The sequence below is a fragment of the Lagenorhynchus albirostris genome, chromosome 4 (assembly GCF_949774975.1).
Source record: "Lagenorhynchus albirostris chromosome 4, mLagAlb1.1, whole genome shotgun sequence".
Lineage (NCBI taxonomy): Eukaryota > Metazoa > Chordata > Mammalia > Artiodactyla > Delphinidae > Lagenorhynchus > Lagenorhynchus albirostris.
The window spans coordinates 42,477,995-42,493,680 of NC_083098.1; the positions used below are offsets into that span (position 1 = coordinate 42,477,995).

Sequence of the window (15,686 nt, forward strand, 5' to 3'; positions counted from 1 at the left end):
TCCAGGAGGAAAATCAAGAACACATTTCAAATTCTTTCTACAGAATTTCAGAAACTTAAATACAATTCTTCTAGGTAGTAAGTCATAACTCTCTCTATCCCTAGGATTTGGACCTTCAGTGGGTGCTGTGAGAGACACAGGGGAGATGAATCAGATGTGAACCATGCACTCCAGGTATTTACGGTCAAGTAGAGGAGATAAGCAATGTAAATAGATAACAATAATACAAAGTAGAATGTGATAAATACCACCAGAAGGGCTGAGATAAAGTGCAGCTCTGAAAAAAGGAAGTACACTGAGAAGTGATAATTGAAGCTATGAGGAGAGGGGGGTGGTGGGTGGGGGGAGAGAGAGAGAGAGAGAGAGGGAGGAAAGGAAGGGAGGGAGGAAAGGAGGAAGGAAGGGGCTAAGGACAGAATCCTGGGAAAATTTAGAACGAGTAGGAGTGGGGTAGAGGAGGAAGGTCTTTCAAGGAGAACGTGGGCAAGAGACTGGTCAATTTAAAATGGGAGGCACTTGTAGGCTCCGGCTGCTGCCTGGAAGGGCCAGGAGACTACCCTAATGCGCTGTGAGTTAATGCGCATAGGGCTCACCCTTCTCCCCACCAGGGATCAGCAGGGAGGGATTTGGCAAATGAGAAGCCATTGTCCCCTTGGAGACACAAAAGTGGGATGGAGAACTCAGCACTAGGCCCAGAAGATTGTGCGATGTGTGTAATGGGCTCCCATAGGTTTCTTTCTCAAGTCTCTAGTATCCTGGCAAATAGTTTTTGTGCTTTTTGTTTGTTTTTTAAGAAAACAGAGACAGTAGATTAAAGAGTGGAATTGGGGGGGTTGTTTTTCGCATTATGAAAAGACTTCAGCTATGTATGTTCTGAAGATATAAGAGTTAAAACAATAATGTCCCTGCTCTGATGTCCAGTAAAGGATGGAGACAAGCTGATGAGCCTTTGAGACTTGGGGCGGCACGCTCCTGTGGGGTCACAGAACCACCACTCTGCAGAATCAGGGAGACTTCATGGAAGGAATAAATGGCTTTGAAGTGAAGAAAGGGATGGTGGGCTGCAGGGAGGTTAGACAGCAGGAACACGGTGGTGGAATCAATTGGTCCTGTTTCATAAGCATATTGAGGATGCCGGCCCCTGGACAGCAGGAATGCCAACAGCAAATGGTAGTATTTCTCCTGGGTTAAGGTTTGGCAAAGCTGAAGTGAAAGAAGGGCACAGTGACCTAAGGTTCTGGCTTCAGAAATTGAAATGGCTTCTCACGAGGTCAGTCTGGTGAGATAAATAAGCATGCAGACAAATGAAAGAAGACAAGAGAGAAGGGAGCAGAACCAGAGAGACAGGGAGAAAAAACTGGGAACGAGGATGGTGGATGTGCCCCTCTCGTGTCCTCAGAAGAGCTTCTTCTGGTGACACAACGGAGAGAGCTCAGCTTGCACCCCGGGGTGCTCTGAGCTGGGCTCAAACGTTGTGAGCACAAAGGCTGATCTAATGGGGCAGCCAAGCGCAAGGGCAACTACAGAGTCTCCTGTGAGGGCATTTATCCCCAAAGAATAGTATTCCATCTAGATGAACGTGAACCAGAACTCAGTTAGGCAGGGCCTTGGGAGTCTGAGCTCAGGGGAAGCAATCTGTTCCCAGCTTAGTCCCTTAGATGCATGTCCATGTGAGAAAGAAAGTACGAGAAACAGATTTCTCTAAAACACCAAGGCTGCTTAAGGGCTTCTTAACACAAAGATGGGCATTTTACTCTCCACGTCTCCACAAGCCATCTCTGAGCTTTGACACCATGAGAGCGCTAGCGCTCTGGTGACAGTGCTTGGTGGGGACCATGACACCCAGTGGAGCAGAGGTACACCCAGTACTAGAGGATTTATTCATGAACACGGGTCCTGCACTACCAGTGGGCCCAGAGAAACCTTGCAGAGGGGGCCTGGAGGTTGCGCTCTGTTCCTCAGTCAGTGGCCGGGAAAGGCCAGTGAATTCTGGCTTCTCACCATCTCCGTAGAGGCAGAAGCCAAGATTTTAGGCTCTGGAATTAGATTGATTGGCTCTGTGACTTATAAGCTCTGTAAACTGGATCATGTTATTTAACCCTTTGCGCTTGCTTCCTCAGGTACACTCACCTTTATGGGTCAACGTAGTAAATGAGGAATTTCATGTACACCTTTAACAGGTGGCGCGGTCAGACCACACACGCGACTCCCTCTGCCTGAAGGTGCGTCGTCCTTACTTCTTGCTGTTACTCATCTTAAGTTTAAATGTCATTTATTTCAGAGGCGTCATCCCTGAGCTCCTGTAGCAGACTCTGGATTGGCTACCCAGCATCCACTGCCACCTTCTCCTTTTTTGTTTAAGTATCGACTCCTCAAAGAATGCAATCCTGAAAAATTCAAGGGCAAATCCTGAAGAGCCTTGACCAATTACGGTAATCCTCAACTCCCCGCCTCCGCAGCCCTCCTTCCCAGCATTTAGACATGCGTGGGTATGTGACTTAGTTTGGACTGATGACGGGTGAGAAGTCTGCTAGAAGCTTCTGAGAAAGATTTCCCCACTCTGGAAAAAGGACATACTCTGCTACCATGGGGCACTGTCAGGCTTGTCTGTCCTATAGGGAGCTGCTCTGCCTTCCTGGGACCGTGGGTGGGGCAGACCCAGTACCATGCTGGCATGCTGGAGATGGCAGGGGGAATAACGGAACCGGCCCTGGGCCTTCCCTGACAGCACTGAGCTGCTGAATTCACTAGATAGAGCCTCTTGACCTTGGGACTTCTTGCCATATGAAACAATAAATTTCCTTATCATTGAAGACATTTTAAATTGGGTTACTTATTAATTGTAGCCTCCCTCATCTAAATTATGACACCATCATTTTTGCTCTCATATCATATTTTCCTTCATAGCATTTATCACATACATAGTTACTTTTGTGTTTAGTTGATTGATGTCTGTTTCCCCCAACGGATTCTAAAGTGCCGAGATCACATGTTGACTTTGCTCACCATTAAATTCCCAGATTTTAGCACCGGGCCTAAGGCATAGAAGCTGCTCAAGCACATTTGTGGGAAGAATGAATAAAGAGCTCAAACATGGTCCCTTTTCTTCTCCTCTTTCTCACCCTCCTCCTTGTTCTCTATAACTCTGCCCTGTTGCCAGAGCACAGGATCCCTAGGAAGGAACCTAAGTTCTCCCTCAAACTCTGACTCTGGGCAGCAGCCTGCACTACATCAGCGCCTTTCGAGTTTTACCTCAAGGAACAGTAAGAAAATACATATTACACGGTTGACCCAGTACACACACATTTACCTATTTAACCGAAGAGAAAGGTTTATAGAGCATATTTACTTGTACTATGTGTAAATGTCTCTGACGTTTTTATCCTATTCTATTTCATTAGAAAAATGCAAGTTCTGGCCCAATATATCAATTTTTGGACCCATTAATTAGTTACCCACAGCACCACCCCCGTGTACTAAATTAAATGTAAGGACTTTGAAAATCTCTGATTTTCTCTTTTTTTTGTTGCTTAACTGTCCATAAGGCCATTGACTTAAATGTCCATTATTACAGTGACTTAACAATGACTTAATTATTTTCCCTTTTCCTGTGGAATTCTTCTCCATCCCCATCTCCTCTAGTTGGGCTATTTCGAAGGCCTGCGTAAAATGGAAAGACTCTCTCATGTGTTCATGAAAAAGTACTTTGTACTTTTGCCGATTTTTTTCCAGTTAGCACACACACACAAAAACCAGGACTACATTTTCCCTTCTTTGAAATTTAATGGCCCTATTCAACATATTTTACGTGGGCCTAACTTCTATGTAAGTTTATATATGTACTAGTGCAGACCGGCATTACATGAGTCCCACTGCCACCCTGTGGTTTAAAACCCAAGGGAGCTGGGTTCTAACATTCTCTAGAGGCACAGTGAATAGACCCTCACTGTAGTTCCCATTCCTCCGCACAGAAACTGCCCTTGTCTTCCGAGGATTTACCAGTGAAATTCCTCTGGAGGCAGGAGAAAAGGGGACAAGCCACACGGAGATCTCACAACTACAGGGCACAGCAAATAATGCGGTGGGGTATATATATATTTAGAAAACCATAATGCGAGCCTCAGGAAAAAACATGTAATCAAAAGGCGACGGGGAGAGGATTACCAACTTGGGTGATCAAGAAAGCTCCCTGCCAGAGGACCTAGAGATTCCGAAGGTCCCTTGAAACTCGGTTCAAACCACTGCCCCCAGCATCATGTGAACTGGCAAACTCGATGCAAGTTATGGCTCCAGAGTCCGGGAAGAGCGCGTCGCCAAGCTGCTCCAGGGTCACATGTCTTCTAGAAGGGGACCGGTGTGACAGAGGAGAGCACGTCCGGGGTACGTGCGCCTGTTTGCGCTCTGGGAGTGAAGGCGAGGCGGGAGAGAGCCTGCAGTGAAAACGGACCTGGGGGCGGGGGCGGGGGGAGAGAAGGAGGGGAAGGAAAAGACGAACACCTCCCTGAACTTTCCTCTAGCCTCGTCCCACACACTTGAAATAGAAACAATAACATGAAAAAAAAATGCTTACAACCACGACGCTATCTCCCTACTTAAGTTCTCTCACTCTGGGCGATGCTGTTGCCGCTACCGTGTCTCGGGAGTAAAGGCTGGGGCCGGTGTGGGTGCGCGGGCGGGTGACCCCACCTTTAGGGAAGCCGGCTCCCTGTTCTTCCACGCCATCGCCCCGACTGACCCCCGCCCCCTCCCTTTCGTCCTCGCCTCTCCTCCCTCCTTCCCCCCTCCCTCCCTGCCTCTCTCCCTCTCTCCCAGCGCGTCTCCTCTGCACCGGCCCCCGCGGAGAAGCCAGGCGGCAGCACGGGAGTCGCCGCAGCCTCTGCGCGCAACGCCCTCGCCCGTGCCCCCCGGTCTCACGTAGCCCGAGCGGCGACGCCGGCAGCCCCGGGCCCGCGCTACGCGCCCCGCGCCCGGCCTGGCTAAACTGACCTGCGCCCGGCTGGGGCGCCGTGGGAGGCTGGGGAGGGAGGGAGGCGAGAAAGCGGACACGGAGACGCAGGGGCGGCGGTGCCGAGGGGACGAGCTGCGCACCTGGAAAGTTACCGGCTGTCTGGTGAGGCTCGCGGGCTGGGGGCTCGGGCACCGAGGGGCGCCGGGGGGCCGCGGCCGGGGTCCGCGCGGGTGTCGGCTGGGCATGCAGTGCGTGCGGTGCGCCTCCGTTCCACACCCAGCCGCTCTCGTGCCTGTGTTGCTGGCGTGTGGACGTGTGCACGCTGTGCGTTCGCTCGGGGTGGCAGCCAGCAGGGAGCTCCGGGAGGCAGGGGGAGGCTACTGGATTTCCAGAAGCTCGGCTCCGGGCGGGAGGGGCGAGCTCAGCCCGGGTGGGGAGACGTCAGGTTCTCATTCCTTTAGCCCCGGCGGCCGGGGAGACTGCTGCTCCGGGTTAGGGGCTTGGCAGTGCTCTCAGGGCGTGCGCTCCCGGCTTCGCTTCGCCGAGCTACGGGGAGCTGCTAGGAGACGAGGACTTGGGCGAGGACTTGTAAACTTGTGTGGGTGTCCTGTGTCACTCTCGGCACCGTGCGGCGCTTTCACATTTCTCGCTCTGTTTTTCCTGGTGAAGAAGCAAGAGTAAACAAACAAACAAAAACCAATCCGTCACTTTGGGGATGAGAGAAAAAGCAAGGGGTTCAAGTTTGAGAAGAACTAGGGTACGGATGCATAGCAGTTGAGACCCTGCAAAGGCACAACGCAGGCAGAATGAACAGGTAGAAAGGATGAAGCTCTGGTCTTCATCTCGTCGCTGCAGTTCCCAGGGGCTTCTCTATAAAGGAAGAGAGCAACAGACACCTGCCTGCGCTCCCCACCCCGAACAGTGCCTTAGAAATTGTTGTCTCTTTTCTTTGCAAGTTTCCATTTAACTCTTGGAGAAGACGATTACCTACATAACACACAGTAGGTGTTGCCAGTACTACTGTTCAGTTTTACGCAGGAGGATAGGCGCTAATATGGTGGAGAATTATCTTTGGAGAATTAGAGGCCATCGTCTCCATTGGAACATTGTGTAACTAAGAATAAACGACATAAAAAGATGGTACACAGAGATCTTTCTCTTTTACCTGAAATGCTCCATTTCAGTCCTCTGAAATCCTTACAAGTGAGGGCTAATTCACCTCACAGTGAAGGCGTATGTTGCCTGGATGCTGCCCAAGTCTTTTGAGCCCGTATTGTCTTGCTTCCTCTAGGCTATTTTCCTATCAATTATCCCCTCTTCTCCTATGTTTTCATTTTCTCTATATTCACTGATTCATTATTTGGGGCTTACAAATACTCTTCAAGTTTTCACAATTCTAAAAATCCACTGCCTGAACCATGGTACCATGTTGAAGTCTCTGCTCTCAGTGTCAGCTCTTCTCACCGTCCTTTGTAATCCGGTTTCTATCCCAACTCTTCTGTGAAAGGCTAAATTCAGTATATTTCCCTCATGTGCTTTGATATGTCTCTGAGATGTGAACTGCAGCTTGCTCACCTCTTGAAAATCTTATCTTTATGGTTTCCAATGTACTTCTAGATCTCTTATTGTACAACTGTTCCTTCACTGCTTTTATTTGCATCTCCTCCCCCTCTTCTCCTATAAATAATATCTACAGGTACCATCTAAATGTACATACGTAACCATAGAGACATTCCTTTCTTTTTTTCCCTCAGTGATCTCATCTACTAGTGGGACTTCAGTTCTTACCTATGAAGTGTTCACTTGCCTTGACCTTTCTTCTTTGCTGCCATGTGTTAGACATTTCCACCTTGATGACTCATAGGCACCTCAAAGTCAACAAATATAAATCCAGATTCATCACTTTTTCCATAAAGCTTGCTTATTCTCTTGACTGTGGTCAGTGTCACAGTGCCTAACCCAACGATGGTGCTCTATTCATTTTTAATGAATGAATGAGTTCATAGTACTGCCTTCCTTCCTCCCCGCCTGCCAAGATCAAAACATTGGAATCTTTTTTGACTCCCCTTTTGTGTGCACCCACTTAATTACCACATTTAGAGATTCTGCCTCTGCAGTATTACTCCCACCATCTTGTCTTATACAGTTAATCCCTCCACATCCTTTCTCTAACACGATAGCTTCTTCTTAGCATCTCTAGTTTTTCTCTCAAACTTCATATAGACCTAAACACTTTTCTTCTCTTCATTGCCAATCTAATGGGCACTTTTATCTACTTCTTCAGCTTCAACCTTTACTTATGATTGCTAGGTATTTTCAGCTCCCCCTTTTTGATTTTCTAGTCCCTTGTTTCTTACTGCCTACTGAACTTCTTGACCTTAAACTTTCCACAGTTTCCTCAAACTGTCCAAAATTAAACTCACTGTCATATCCCTCAAATCTGCTCCTCAGTTTGGTTAATGACATCTTCTCTTACCCAGTTGCCACAGTGGAAACTTCCAGATCTTTGTCTTTCTTCTTAACATCACTCAAATTCCATTAGCTACCATCTCTGGACCTACACCTATATAATTACATTTCTGTGTGTTTGCCTCCTTATCTGCTACTATGGCACCCCAAAATAGCTGAATGGAATGCCACTACATTTGGCAGTGAACATATGGGATATGTGGCATTTATAAGACTCACTGTAAACATTCTGTGGGGTGTGTGTGTTAGGGCACCATTACAAGGAGATAGCCTCAGGAGTAGCTGAAACTTTGGTACAATAAAAGCTCATATGACTGCCTGACAAGAGAGAATTACTCCACAAATTAAAATGCCATAGACGGAGAAAACAAGCAGTAGATTCAAAACCGAGCCCAAGGTCAACAGTCACAAGGTCAGATGGACAGACGCTTTTAATTGTAGGATCAATATGAAATTGAGCTGTTTCTCCCAAGGACAACTCTTTGTGGTTGCTTCAGGGAGGAGCAGCAGGGGTTTATATACTCAATGATGGTTAATTATTTTCTAAAAGACATTTGGTGAGTCAAAGTTAAGAGTAACACCAGATGCATCGGTTTCATATGTACTTAGAAAACTATCTCGAGAAGGCTGTGTCATTCATTTGACTTCAAGCTAACCTGCCCATATCATGAAAAAGAATCTATTCTACTTTTCATGATTTATTGAAGGGAAGGAAATTGCAGAGTTGCCTATAGCCATAGCTTTTGCCAGATGCCCTATGATATTGTTTTTCTCTTTTGGAAATGGCTACCATGGAAATGGTTCATTTTTTCTTGAGTTCAAGATATTAGAATAGGGTTGGGACGCTTTCTGATGTTAACCCTGTTCTCATGCTCTCTTACTTGGATTGGTAGTAGCCTCTTATAGCCTCTTATTTTGTCTTTCTTCCTCTAAGCTCTTTTCACTCCATTCCATATTTATTGCCAAAAAAAGTTGTTTATTTTTCTAAAGGACAGATCTGACCATATAACTTGAAAACAACTTGACCTACACTAAAATCCAGATACCGTAAATGGCAAATGAGATTTTTCAGTATCTCATTCTATTATCTTACTTTTTTAGCTTCACTTCTCATCACTCTCCTTCACCCATCATACATTTCAGCCTGTTCCTTAAATATGCCATCAGCTTTCTTGTGTTCACTCCTAGTACCTGTTTTGTTTTGTTTTGTTTTTAATTAATAGAATTTCTTTTTTCGAGCAGTTTTAGGTTTACAGAAAACTAAGGTGAAAACTATGGAGAGGTTCCATAGTCTCCCCTTCCCTTCCCTATTCTTAACATCTTGCATCAATGTGATACATTGATGGGCCAATATGGAAAAATTATTAACTGAAGTCCATAGCTTACATTAGAGATCACTTTTTTTGTTGTTCAGTTCTATGGGCTTGGACAAATATATAATGACATGTATCCACCTTAACAGTATCATACAACATAGCTTCACTGCCCCCAAATTCCCCTGTACTCCACCTATTCATTCCTTTCTCCCTCTCCCCAATCTCCTGGAAACCACTAACCTTTTTACTGTCTCCAAGTTTTGTCTTTTCCAGAATGTCATATAGTTGGAATCACAAAGGATGTAGGTTTTGCAGATTGGCTTCTTTCACTTTGCAATATACATTTAAAGTTCTTCCATGTCTTTTCAGGGCTTGATAGTTATTGCTTCTCATCACCAAATAATATTCCATTGTCTGGATGTGTCACAGTTTGTTTATCCAGCCGTCCACTGAAGGATGTCTTAGTTGCTTCCAAGTTTTGGCAATTATGAGTAAAACTGCTGTAAACCTCTGTGTGGGCCTGTGTTTTCATATCAGTTGGATAAATACCAAGGAGCATGGTATCTCATTGTTTTAATTTGAGATTCTCTAGACATAGGATATTAAGCATCATTTCATATCTTTGTATGTCATGTGTGTATCTTTTCAGTGAGGTGGTTGTTTAGATCTTTTGCCCATTTTGCAGCTGGATTGTTCTTTTTCTTGTTGTTGAATATTAAAGAGTTCCTTGTATATTTTGGATAGTAGTCCTTTATTAGATATGTGTTTTGCAAATTCTTTCTTCCAGTCTGTGTCTTGTTGTTTCATTTTCTTAACAGTGCCTTTTACAGAGCAGAAGTTTTTCTTTTTATTGAAGTCCGACTTATCGATTTTTCCCTTCATGGATTGTGCTTTCAGTGTTTTATCTCAAAAGTCATCACCAAACTCAAGATCACTTCCATTTTTTCCTGTATTGTCTACTAGCAGTTTTATAGTTTGTGTTTTACATTTAGGACCTTGATTCATTTTGAACTAATTTTTGTGAAAGATGTAAAGTCTGTTTCCAGATTCTTTTTTTTGCATATGGATTCCCAGTTGTTCCAATACAATTTGTTCAAAAGGCTATCTTTTCCCCATTGAATTGTATTTGCTCCTTTGTAAAAGAACAGTTGACTAAATTTTTCTGGGTCTGTTTTTGGTCTCTCTATTCTGTACCATTGATCTATTTGTCTATTCTTTCACCAGTACCACGTTTTCTTGATTGTTGAAGCTTTATGGTAAGTCTTGAAGTCTGGTAGTATCAGCACTCTAACTTTGTTCTCCTATGATGTCCTGTTACTTTAGTACATATTTTTTGATCAATAAGTTTTTCCACTAAAATGAGTTGTTTTATTGGCTAAATAATGTTAACAGTAATAACAATAATATTTAATATATATTGAACACATACTATACGTCAAGCCCTGTGCTAAATGCTTATCATGGTTTATCTCATTTAACCCTCTAACAGTTCTAAATGATATGCAACATTATTTTATCTATCTGTCAATCTATCTATGTGTCTATCCACCTCTTCTATTATTCACATTCATGCCCAATGTCAAGGCCTAGGGCTTATAAATACTAAGTGAAAGTGCTTGGATTGGGACTCTGGCTCTATAACATTAGCCAGCACCATACCATCTCCTGTATGTATAGATATATATATGTCAGAATCCAGACGGGTAGAGAGAAAAATAGATACTATCTAGATCAGAGCCAAGATTTTGGTTTCAAACTACTTTAGAGCTGGAGGAAAAACAGACAACAAAGGCTAATTCCTCCCACATTGGCTGTCAGGCGTTAGTCTGCCTGCAAGAGCGTCCACAGTCAGTTTTGCTTTTCCTGTGTCTTTTCTAGTTACCTCTTGTATATGACATTTCCTAAATCGTGATTAAATTAATGTAATAATAATTTATAACTTTATACAATTTTCCTCTCTTTTGCTAGATGCCACTGCTCATTGTATTCCTCGCTCCTGTCCCTGGCTGCAGAAGAATATCCCCTTCAAAGTGAACCATGTTTTTTGTTGCCTTTGAAGATTATTAGGTGGGCCCTTTTGGTTTAAGGATTTCAGTGTAATATATGTAAATAGATAGAGGCTACATAAGGGAATGACAAAGGAGGAGTCCTTGCAGTCCTGGAACCTGGGCTGCGTTGCTTATGAAACTTTCTGGTCTTCATCTATTGGTGGGGCTTCGCTTAACTGGGAGTGTTTCCCAGGTTGTTAGTCCCAGAATGACTTTTTGTCTTAATGAAGACAGAGTAAGGATATCCCTCTCCCCTGCCCCCAATAATTTTCATCTTTAAAGACCTCTTGTCCGGAAGACATCCAGTCTACTAGACTTCTTCCCCACCCAGTAATGATGCCCTCTGGGCATTTCCTCATACCAAGTCACTTAGTGCCTTGCTAGTCACACACTATAAATGCTACTTGGTGTGTACTACCTGCCTGACAATGCACAGGATACCAAACATAATCTTCATAATAAATCTATGAGATGGGCATAATTATATCCACTTTCTAGATTAGAAAACCAAGAATTCTAAGTAATTTATAGAAGGTAAAACAGCTGGGAAAAGGCAGATTGTTTTCCTATCCTGGCTGGCTTGACTCCATTGCTTATGTCAAATCCTGATCTTCGTCTCCATGCTCATTTCTTATTACTTCACTATACTTTGAAAACAAACAAACAAACTCATAGAAAAAGAGGTCAGATCTGTGGTTACCAGAGGTGGTGGTGGTAGGGGGGATTGGATACAGGCAGCCAAAAGGTACAGATGTCCAGTTATAAGATAAATATTAGGGATGTCAAGTACAGTATGATACATATAATTAACACTGCTGTGTGTTATATACGAAAGCTGTTAAGAGAGTAAATCCTGAGCTCTCATCACAAGGAACAATTTTTTTTCTATTTCTTAAATTTTGTATCTATATGAGATGATGAACATTCACTAAACTTATGGTAATCGTTTCATGATGTGTATACATCAAATTATTTTGCTGTACACCTTAAACTTATACAGTGCTATATGTCAATTATATTTCAATAAAACTGGAAGGAAAAATATCCTGATCTTTATCTCCAAGCTCATTTCTTATTACTTTGCATGCTGTTCTCTGATTACAAGAATGATTCTAAGAACCTATAGTTGCTAGATTGATGAAACAAAATCCTGTGGTTCAGTTGTGACTGGCAATACATATTTGAGAAATAGCTTGTCTCTCTTAGTGACTGATGCAGACAGGAAACAGAGGGAGTCTAATTAGGTTTTATGAAGCCAGACACTCGAAGCCTTGGCTTGAGGGACACCAGAATTGAAAGGGGTGAACTAAGTAAGAAATCAGACTTAGTATTGAGTCATTCAGTAGTCCTTACATATCTTAAATTAGTGACTTGAAAGATGGGTTAGTTAGTCTCATTTCATCCCTCTTTAGAATTCTGAATAGCCCGAAAGATTTATTCAGCTTCCAAACTGACTTCATTAAAGCCAGAGAATAGCTGGTGTTTGGGAGAATTTAACCACCTCTGCCTAATTGTGTTTCAGGTTTGTAAAATTATTGGATTGGTACAGAATGTTTTAACTACCATACATAGAGCAAAAATGATTCTAAGCCTTTTCATATTTAGAATGCTAGAACTCTTCTCTGTGTCGAATTTGACTGCAAATTCATGGAGCTATGCCCCTGGTATAGTACATGACACTTAGTTTGGTCTTAGTAAACAATTGTTCTATAAATAAAGAATGAGTTGTTAGATTTTAAAATGTTTGTGCTTACTTTTGTTCTTTATAAGGCAATTTCTTTTCTTCCACCCATTCCCCTCCCTCTATCCTGCCTTGAATTAGGAATGCTTGTCCATGAACCAAAAAAGCACATCTAGGAGATGTCTCATTGCTGCATGTTAAAACTTGTGCACACATGAATTTAAGATCCCTTTGGGGGTACCCTTCTCATGCCTGTCATTCAGAATCTCATTCAAGTTTATTCTCAGGTCCCAATCTTAACATCTTCTGAATTGCTTATTCAGGTTACCACAGTGTCCTGGGCCACTTCTTTGAATTCTAGTCTCCTTAACCTTTTTATATATTCCTAATATATAAGAATAATAAATGCTGCCGAGTCAACAGAAACTTAAAGGTTAAACCTGCCACATCTCTGCAATATATTACGGCAGTTCCCTGGAGGCTAATGTTTATTAACGACTACTTTGAACCTGAATTCTATGAAGAATGTCTGGGTATTGCAAGATTACTTTTATAAGTGCATTTATTTTCTGTTTCTACCATCCATCTTAGGTGACCTGCATTGACTATTTGGTTGCATCAGTTTGAAACTTAGAGGCTGTTTATATCTCTGTATTGGTTGTAAAGGTTCATGATGATTCCGGTAGAGCTAGTGAAATCAGTCTAAGCTTTTATTTCTCTCAGAGTTTGAAATTTGGGGAGAGAGAGGGCCAAGAATGTGTGAGATTTATAACTTCAAACTTCCATCTATCTCGTATTAGATAATAAGCGGTCATTCAAACTTAGTTTACAAGTTTCTTGGGTTATGGCTGTCAAAAATTACACGTGCAAAGGTATGAAATTTAAGTAGCTAGCTTAAAAAGACTTAAACCTTATGATAATTAATCAAAGCAGTATTTTCCAAACTTCAGCCTTTCAAGATCTTTTTGATTTTGCTCGTATGTGCTTATTAACTGCAGATGATTTCTTTTCTATTTTCTTGAATTGACTCAGTAAATCTAACTATCTTACTGAACCTCAAACTTTTGTGGTGCCAATTATTTATATTTCTAATGAATGTTAAAATAAATATATAGCTATTGAACTAAAAAACATTTTAAAAAAATAAATTTTATTTATTTATTTTTGGCTGCATTGGGTCTTTGTTGCTGCGTGCGGGCTTTGTCTAGTTGCAGCGAGCAGGGGCCACTCTTCCTTGCGGTGCGCGGGCTTCTCATTGCGGCGGCTTCTCTTGTTGCAGAGCACGGGCTCTAGGCGCATGGGCTTCAGTAGTTGTGGCTCACGGGCTCTAGAGCACAGGCTCAGTAGCTGTGGCGCATGGGCTTAGCTGCTCTGCAGCATGTGGGATCTTCCCGGACCAGGGCTCGAACCCGTGTCCCCTGCATTGGCAGGCAGATTCTTTTTTTTTTCTTGCGGTATGCGGGCCTCTCACTGTTGTGGCCTCTCTCATTGCAGAGCACAGGCTCCGGACGCCCAGGCTCAGCGGCCATGGCTCACGGGCCCAGCCGCTCCGTGGCACGTGGGATCCTCCTGGACCTGGGCATGAACCCATGTCCCCTGCGTTGTCAGGCGGACTCTCAACCACTGCGCCACCAGGCAAGCCCTGGCAGGCAGATTCTTAACCACTGCACCAGGGAAATCCCTAAAAAACATTTTTGAATCAACTAAAATCATGCCTCATAATCCCCAGTCTGCCTGTTACATCCTGAGACTCACTGGATTAGTAACTACTTTGGGGCCTACACTGAGGATATTCTTTACAGGAAAATAATACAGTATCGTACCATAGGTTGTCATTTTTTGGACAATCTTGGCTTTAGGATATAAAGTAAAGGATGTAGAAGAACCCCCATGCCTCTGTTTTACCTTCTGGTAACTGCCATCCAGAAGTTTGCAACAGCGAGCGTTGTCAGAAAAGCCAAACTTAATAGGCACACACGGCTGGAGAAAAGTGCTAATACAGCAACACCAACTGTGCCTCCTCTGCCCGAAGTGCAGATGTGTTATTTTCTAAACCAGGGGGAGGTTTCTTAGTGTAGCCACTCAGGGAGCTGTGAGAGTTGTGACATTAACAAGCCTCTGCTGCGGTAGCTGCAGCTGCTCGTTGGTGTTTTATCTTTGCCATGCTGACATCCGAATCGCAGTTGTGTTGTGATGCTTTTGACAGTTGTCTGGAGAGAACGACCAAAGAGAAGAGCAGGTAACGCAGGCCGTTTGTGCAAAATGCTTATTAGGTGGGATGCTTGGGCCAGCAAAGGGATGGGGAAGAACGAAACCAAGTGCCAGCTCCTCCTCATTGAGGGACAAAGGGAATCAATCCGTTGCTTTTCTTCTGGAAGCGTGGGGGAATTTATTGCTTACCCAACGGCGATGAGCGCTGTGTTTCTCTTTATGGAACAGAGCGTATTGAGAGGTGTGGCGGTGGCGGTTGGGAAGTGAAACTCCACTAGGGAATCCCCAATTCTCTGCCCTCTCTCAGGTCCTTGAGCAAAATGGGAAATGGTTCCGTGAAACCCAAACATTCCAAGAATCTAGATGGCCACTCCGGGAACCTCACTACCAGTGCCCTCCGGAGCAAGGTGACAGAGCTGGAGAGAGAGCTGAGGAGGAAGGATGCCGAGATCCAGGAGCGGGAGTACCATTTGAAGGAGCTACGGGAGCAGCTGTCCAAGCAGACTGTGGCCATTGCAGAGCTCACGGAGGAGCTCCAGAACAAGTGCATCCAGCTGAACAAGCTTCAGGATGTGGTACACATGCAGGGAGGAAGCCCGCGTCAGGCGTCTCCGGATAAAGTGCCTCTTGAGGTCCACCGCAAGACCTCGGGATTGGTCTCCCTCCATAGCAGGAGGGGAGCGAAGGCTGGTGTGTCTGCTGAGCCCACCACCCGAACCTATGACCTCAACAAAACCCCTGAATTTTCCTTTGAGAAAGCGAGAGTCAGAAAGGACTCCAGGTAAGTTCCCACCCGCTTTTGGACTCAGGTGGCCTTAAATATTATGAAACATTAGAACGCTATTTATTGAGTCTCCTCAATGGAGAAGCGCATATTAACCCTTTCAGATTTTGGGATAGAGGGGCTTCTGAAAGGGTTTTGTTTTGCAACAGCGTCTCCCTTTAAGTAGAACTTCTCTTTAAAGTAGGACTCCTGCTTTACCTGGACTTTGATTTGTGATTTGCATAACTGA

General features: G+C 44.0%; 1 protein-coding gene across 2 annotated transcripts in view; it reads left to right on the forward strand.

Moving 5' to 3' along the window:
• The first annotated feature begins 14,993 nt into the window (after nucleotides 1–14,993).
• PRKG2 (protein kinase cGMP-dependent 2) overlaps nucleotides 14,994–15,686 on the forward strand; it is an 83,524-nt gene continuing 82,831 nt past the window's right edge. For both annotated transcript variants that reach the window (XM_060147196.1, XM_060147197.1), the window contains exon 1: nucleotides 14,994–15,454. In XM_060147196.1, the coding sequence (XP_060003179.1) occupies nucleotides 14,994–15,454 (461 nt within the window). The remainder of the gene's footprint in view (nucleotides 15,455–15,686) is intronic.